The sequence below is a fragment of the Notolabrus celidotus genome, chromosome 23 (assembly GCF_009762535.1).
Source record: "Notolabrus celidotus isolate fNotCel1 chromosome 23, fNotCel1.pri, whole genome shotgun sequence".
Lineage (NCBI taxonomy): Eukaryota > Metazoa > Chordata > Actinopteri > Labriformes > Labridae > Notolabrus > Notolabrus celidotus.
Genome location: NC_048294.1, coordinates 17,960,844 through 17,968,231, shown reverse-complemented (window position 1 = coordinate 17,968,231; position 7,388 = coordinate 17,960,844). Strand labels below are relative to the sequence as shown.

At 42.0% G+C, this 7,388-nt stretch overlaps 1 protein-coding gene across 1 annotated transcript; it reads left to right on the top strand.

The window, feature by feature from the left end:
• Nucleotides 1-468: 468 nt before the first annotated feature.
• Nucleotides 469-6,984, top strand: b3gat3 (beta-1,3-glucuronyltransferase 3 (glucuronosyltransferase I)). Its single transcript, XM_034676779.1, has 8 exons — nucleotides 469-661; nucleotides 1,038-1,137; nucleotides 3,397-3,577; nucleotides 3,683-3,866; nucleotides 3,964-4,125; nucleotides 4,287-4,373; nucleotides 5,969-6,172; nucleotides 6,365-6,984. Exons 2-8 carry the CDS (start codon nucleotides 1,044-1,046, stop codon nucleotides 6,461-6,463), a joined length of 1,011 nt encoding a protein of 336 aa, XP_034532670.1. The 5' UTR covers nucleotides 469-661; nucleotides 1,038-1,043; the 3' UTR covers nucleotides 6,464-6,984.
• The last annotated feature ends 404 nt before the right edge of the window (nucleotides 6,985-7,388 follow it).

The following is a 7,388-nucleotide window of genomic DNA, read 5'->3' as shown; positions in this document are numbered from 1 at the left end:
AGGGTCATGCATAAGGCACTTTTTACACATATGAGGGTCATCCAGGGGGCACTTTTTTTATACTTTATACATTTGAGGAGCATCTAGAGGGAACTTTTTTTTAAACATTTTATAAATTCTGACTTCTGAGATTACAGTCAGAGTTCTGACTGTAATCTCAGAATAATAAAAAAGTATATATTGCCCCTTATTTTTTTATTTTTCCAGTGGCCCTAGTCCTCTTCCGTAGATGTAAGCTCCAAAATTAAGAAAAAGTAAAAGATGGTGAACACTATAACTTAGGATAACAATGTATTTTGGAAGAAACAATTTAGCAGGTTAATTATTTAACCTTTCCTTGACTTTACTTTTTTTTTTAAACCATAACACCAAACTTCGTATTTTCTTCATGCATGTTTTGCGAAAATTGGCTTCCGGATTAAGTAGTACGCCTGCGGAACTATTAGTACTTCATGAATTCTTCCGGAGCCTTTACGGTGTTGCACCAAAACGGGAAGTTGTTGGTACGTTGCTGCAAAAAAAATCTGTTCTCTCCTGAGCGGAATGAATGGATGTTCTGATGCACTAAGGTGCCTTTGCTCACATCTCTCCAAGATGACATGAATCTTTAAGCTCGTTTATTGACCCTCACGCGTTTGTCTTCCACGTTCTCCCTCCTTTGGTAAGAGCATGAAAATGTTGGGAAAGATATTTCATGCAAAAACAGATTATTTACCCTGCATAGCTTAGCTTGCACTGATTTATCATCAAGTGTGATTTGATTTTTTGGGAATAATGTTGACATATTTTCTGTTTAGACCTTCACAGTTAGCCTCAGAAATCTAGTATTGGTGAATAGGGATGCTAACCCTCCTAGCTAGAAAGGTGGAGAGCTAAATGCTGAACTGTGGCACTTTAAAACACCTTTTTGGTCCGTGGAGTTATAACCACCATTCCCCTAAGCAAAATCTACAAACAGTGAAAACACAGCTAGAGAAATGTCCTGTGACTGGTCGTGATTTATATTCTGTCTTACTTTCTGTTGCTCCGTTTGTCAGGGCACCATGGCCACAAGGATGAAGCTGAAGCTGAAGACTGTGTTTGTGCTCTACTTCATGGTGTCCCTCATGGGTCTGGTCTATGCGCTGATGCAGCTTGGTAAGTGGTCGCCACAATCCAGACTTGATTTCTGGACATTAGCTGTGTTAATGGCCTCAGAGGAGTTTCAGAGAAAGGAGTAAAAGGGAGAATTGAAAGTTAACAATCTTTGATGCTGAGAGTGTCAATAGAAATGAAAACAATAACTTCATAATATATTAGTAAAAGCACCTAAAATAACATGTTACACCTGTCTGCCTGCACAGTAAAAGGGGGAGATAGGATCCCAGTGTGTCAGTGTGTCAGTGTGTCAGTTCCCCCAGCAGTCTAAGCCTATAGCAGCATAACTAAGAGCTGGTCCAAGCCTGAGCCAACTCTAACTATAATCTTTATCAGAGAGGAAAATTTGAAGCCTAATCTTAAAAGTAGAATCAGAATCAGAAATACTTTATTTATACCAGGGGGGGGGGGGGGGGGGGGGGGGGATTCAGTCATTAGTTGCTCCTATACACGATAATTTATACAAATACAATAATATGCTGTGTAGAAACTAAATACATGGTTGAAGTCACCAGAGATCAGGAAGAGGGCACTCTGGTGGTCTGTCTGGAGCCTGGCTATGGCAGTGTTGAGAACGTTGGATGCCGTAGTCGGGTTGGTAGAGGGGGGGATGTAAACAGCTACCAGTCTGACATGTGAGATCTCCCTGTGCAGACAATATGGTCGGAGGCCCACAGCACTCTCTGTGCTATCCCGGTCTGCCCGGACAGTCAGGAAGCCGTCAATGGAGGCGCTGTGGTCGGAAATATCCTAATGCAGCCACGTTTCCGTAAAGCACAACATGCTACATTCCTGAAACTCCACCTGAGAGAGGGTGTCTGCCTCCCTGCAAATCAGCCCCTTTGTATCCAAACGTGCCTCATAGCAGATTTTGTTTGGTTCTCAAACAGCAGCAGCTGTAGTGACATCACGAGGAGGAATGTTATCACCATCTGCAGAGAGTTGTAGCAGCTGTGGCATGAGAGGTCAACTGCTCATGCGTTCTTGTGATCATGACAAGAATTCCAACTCTGTGTGACCTAACATTAAATTGTCTGTTAATGCCAATGTCAACATTCATTTGGATAGCAACACTATTATAGTAATCAAGGGTCAAATTAATCAAGGCTGTCTAAGGCTCAACAGGCTCTCCAAATGTTTGGGTAAAATCATTCACTCCAGAGACAAAGCTTTAATAGACTGTGAAACGTTATCACATCTATTAAGTCTGGACTTCACAATAAACTTGAAACGGATATTATCACGGTCTCCTTTGCAACAAAATCTATTGCTCAAGAAGTGGAGTCCACAACATACTGTATAAAAGGGATGCAACGGAAATATAATGATTCAACCCCAAGCTATATTTAGAGAAATGAAACCCTCCCAGGGCCTCACAGCAAGAAGATTCCTGGTTCGAATCCCTGGTCGAGCTGGTGCCTGAGTTTGCATGTTCTCCCAGTGCATGCGTGGGCTCCTCCTGCTTCCTCCCACAGTCCAAAAATATGCTCACCATGTTAATGGATCACTCTCAATTGCCCGTAGGTGTGCGCGACTGGTTGTCTGTCGCACCATCTTAGCCCTGTGATAGTTTGGCGACCTGTCAAGGGTGTACCCTGCCTTTTGCCTGATGTCAGCTTGGATAGGCTTCAGCCCCCCCGCATCCGTGAATGGGATTGGCGGTTAAGACAATGGATGGAACCCCTCCCAAATGTTCAAGAAACAAGGAAAACAAAAGGGACTAACCAAAACAAGGAAGGAACTAAGGAAGAAAAAGAAAAAGAAAAACTGATGACTAGACTTCCTGAAGTCTCCACCCCGAACTAACACAACAAACAAAAATATCAAAATCCAGCTGTCTAAAACATATTGTGGAGAAACACACCTAACCCTGCTCATCCCTGTGCTGCTCAGTGTGTCAGAGAACTACCCGCCTGCCCTGACACCCTGTATCACCTCCCCCTACCGGAGCACTAATAACACTCAAAAGAGGGAAGAGGTAGGAGGAACCAGAAAGACAGAAAGACAGAGCTAGAGAAAGATGAGCTGCACATAACCAATACTTTTCCTCCTTTCAGCTAATATCATGTACATGTGCAGATAACCCATCTCCACAAACAGAGAGCAAATATATGGAACTGCAAAACGTTCTGGTTATAATGGAACTTCAATATCATAAGTGCAACATTCTAATCAAACAAATATCAAACTGGTGATCTTTGATAAGAAGGATTTACAAACACAATAAAACTAACAACTGTGTGTTTCATCCCTCTGCAGGTCAGCGGTGTGACTGCACAGAGCATGACATGCCCAAAGACCGTACCATATCCCGGCTGCGGGGGGAGCTGCACCGTCTCCAGGAGCAGATGAGGAAGTCTGAGGCGACCAAGCAACCCCAGAAACAGCCAGCAAAGCCGTCCCAGCCCACCATCTTTGTGATCACCCCAACATATGCAAGGTAGTATCGACCTGTCTTTTACCTACTTCATCCTCACCCTCCCTCTTCACTGCACATTCATAAACAAACACACACAACTTATGATCTCTGTGTGTCTCTGTCCAGGCTGGTGCAGAAGGCAGAGCTAACTCGTCTTTCTCAGACCTTCCTCCATGTTCCTCAGCTCCACTGGATTGTGGTGGAGGACTCGCCACACAAGACACCACTGGTGTCTGACCTGTTGGTGAAGAGTGGTCTGGCCTACACTCACCTACACATGCCCACTGCCAAGGACCGCAAACTGCAGGAGGTTGGCAAAGATGTCAGATTTATAGACCCAAGAGTTATATCAACTGTCTGTTTTTCTTCTTAAGTTTGTTTATATGAATCCTGACTCTTGACCTCAGGGTGACCCGAGCTGGCTGAAGCCTCGTGGAGTTGAGCAGAGGAATGAGGGTCTACGGTGGCTCAGAGAAGACCGAAGAGCTCAGCCAGGAGGAGACAACCAGCAGGGAGTGGTTTACTTCGCTGACGACGATAACACATACAGCCTGCAGATATTCGAAGAGGTGGGTGTCAGAGTGTGAGATTGTTTAGTTACGTGATTTGCAGCAGTCAGTGTGTGGGCGTCGAAGAGAAGAGGGACTGGGGCTTAGTTTGTTCTCACAGTTTAGAGATCCTACAACGGAGGAAGTGTCTGGTATTAATGTACCGTGTCCTCTTATTTCAGATGAGGGACACCGTGCGGGTGTCTGTGTGGCCTGTTGGGCTAGTTGGAGGGATGAAATATGAGAGACCTGTGGTTGAAGGAGGAAAGGTAGGTGATTTCAAAGCCACTCTTTGTTAGATGTGAAACTATAGGATTATTTATGAGATCAGCAAAACTGGAGAGATGCTGTTTGGTTTTATTTAAGAAAGATATTATGAAACCTTGTATCTCGAAAATGAAAGCTTTCCAGGAAGTAATAAAACACTTTGTTTTTCACATAATTAAATACCAAATGAGATTCAAAGACAAGACAAGTAGCATTGATTCATGCATAAAAATGAAAGGTTGCAGGCTTAGCCTAATAATACAGTTGCGCGCCCATTTAGAGGTTTGCCTGGGTTCGATACACAGAAAACATGTTGATAAAAAATATGAGATTTTTTGTTATACTGAAAGCACTAAGCATAAATTAAAAATAAATAAAAGTAATGCTTAAATTGTCCATTTTAACATATTTTCCAAAATTCCAGAGAAAACCTGACGGTAAAAACATTATAAAAAAATAAACAAAATAAACAAATAAATAAATAAATAAATAATCTACCAGCAAAATTAATCACAACAAAAATAAACACATTATGAGAGAACCCTGAAGAGGCGATTATTACAAAATAATGTTAATACATATCAAGATATATTTTCTTTTGTTGTCATAAAAAAAGATTTCATGTCTTGATCAAACTATGAAATTAAGCTCTTAACATTTAAAAAAGTCACTCTGTTGAAAAAAGAAAAAGGTTTGCAGGTGAAAGCTGCTGAAAAGCAGTTAAGAAGACCTTGAGTTAGAATTCTCATAGAGGTAGAGACAAGTTGAAGGCCGCTATCAAAGCAACCTGGACTTGGATTAACACCTCAGCAGTGCCACAGACTGATGTGTCTATGCCACGCAGCATTTATGCAGTAATTAGTGGTTAAGGAGTCCCAGCCAAGTATTTGGTGTATGAATGAACATGCTTTTTAGAAAATGGGCCCTTAGTGTTATAAAACCTTTTTTCAATTCATCTCAGCCAGTTAGCCAATTACACCAGATCTGTGTCCAGTGTGTCTCCACTCTAACACTGCACCAGAGCTGATAAGTTTCACTTCTAGTCAATGTCTTTACTTCCACTAGCTCTGGCTACATTTCAGGATGCCGGAGCACGACCATCAACCAGTACAGAGCAGATCAAGCTGGACAGGAAGTCAGGCACTGAAACAACATTCAAACATCCGGTTTATTTCAGAATCAAACACTCTGTTGTCCCCAGGACGTATTTTACTACAACTATAACCACAAACCGTCATAAGTCAAGCCAGACCAGGAGTCAACAGTTTGGGAAAATCTTCGCCTCAGTAATTACTTCGTGGAATCTGTACTCTTCCTCAATCTGTCCGATGGTCGTGCTCCATGCTGCGTTCTGAAAAACACAGCCAGTGGGTGTTTATGTATTAGGGAGCATCGGGCTACACAGTTTTGGTGGAAGTCTGGCATAATCCAAAATCATCTAAATAAATGTAACATATTTAAAAATGAATTTTAATGCAGTTCCATGTCATTAAGATAAGAATAAAGTTTACCGTTTTGAATTCCAGTTTGAAAAAAGATTTTCATGATATTCTTAGTTTGTGTGATGCACCTGTATATGTTTGATAATTCTTCTAAGGTGGTTCGCTTCCATACCGGCTGGCGTCCCAGTCGCCCCTTCCCCATGGACATGGCTGGCTTCGCTGTGTCCCTCAAACTGGTCCTAGCCAATCCAGAGTCTTGTTTTGATGGAGAGGCACCAATGGGCTTCCTGGAAAGCAGCTTCCTTCAGGGTTTGGTTACCATGGATGAACTGGAGCCCAAAGCAGACAACTGTTCCAAGGTACAAGAGTCTATGTGCAGGTTACAGAGAGAGAGAGAGAGAGAGAGGATACTTTACCGATGTTATGATATGTGCAAGAAAGTTAGGATAGAGCAGATGATGCATTATCAACAGAGTATGTACAAAGTTGTATAATCCATAGAAGTTTCACCGCGTTCATCACCACGTTCTTTGTGTTTGTGTGTTCTGTAGGTGCTGGTGTGGCACACGCGGACAGAGAAACCCAAGATGAAAAGAGAGGATGCGCTGCAGGCTCAGGGACTTGGTTCAGACCCTGCTGTGGAGGTCTGAGGAAAACACACACACACATACCCGCACACTCTAACACATTGTAAAGCGTACTCTGCTGTTTAATGCTGCATATGTAACTGCGTTGTAAATACTGTACAAGAGAAAATATTGTTCAGAGTTTAACAAGAAGTTTACCTTGTTATGACTCTGTTGTTTAGTGTTGGGTAGTAAATGTAGGTGTGTTGAATGAGTGTGTGTTGTTACAACTGTGCTGGCTGTATATTAGTGTAAGTAAAAGGTTTTCTTTGAGTTCAGTGGGTAAAAAAACATTTCTGTGTATGGACTCTGGAGTTTAGACCCCTGCCTGATGGGGGCACCAGTGTTAATATTGGCTACGTCATGCTGTTACATCACTGGTACATTTTTGTTTAAAGATGGAGGCATGATGCATCTTATTACAAACGTCCATTCTAGTGGATTTTTACATGTTACTTGTTGTCGATGGAATCCTTCCGTGTAACTCATTCCACTTTGATATTTTGAGTAAACAGAGTCTGTCTCTGTCTTCTGTTTGAATCTGATCCGTTCCAGTTGCAACTGAGCACTTTATTCATGCATGGCTTTTGTTATTTATTGAGTTAGCCATAAAGACAGCATCATCATAGACATAATACTTATCTCTTCACAGCCTGTCTAATACACATGTTTGCGTTTGCTGTCAGAGTAATAGTATCCTGCAGAAAGGTAGTAGAAAGGTGCATTTATGTGACAATAATCAATACACATAATAAGACCCCACATAACTAACCAACTGATAAGAAATATGCTAAATAGTTGTTGCCTTATATTTAGTATGCTGTCATGCACCTGTGTTACGGACGCAAGTTTTGCAACTGTGCAACAATATGCTGCAACAATAAAGACATAACAGATACATAGAGGCAATGGTTCCACACCCGCTGCGGCTTTAGCATTAAGCTCAGAG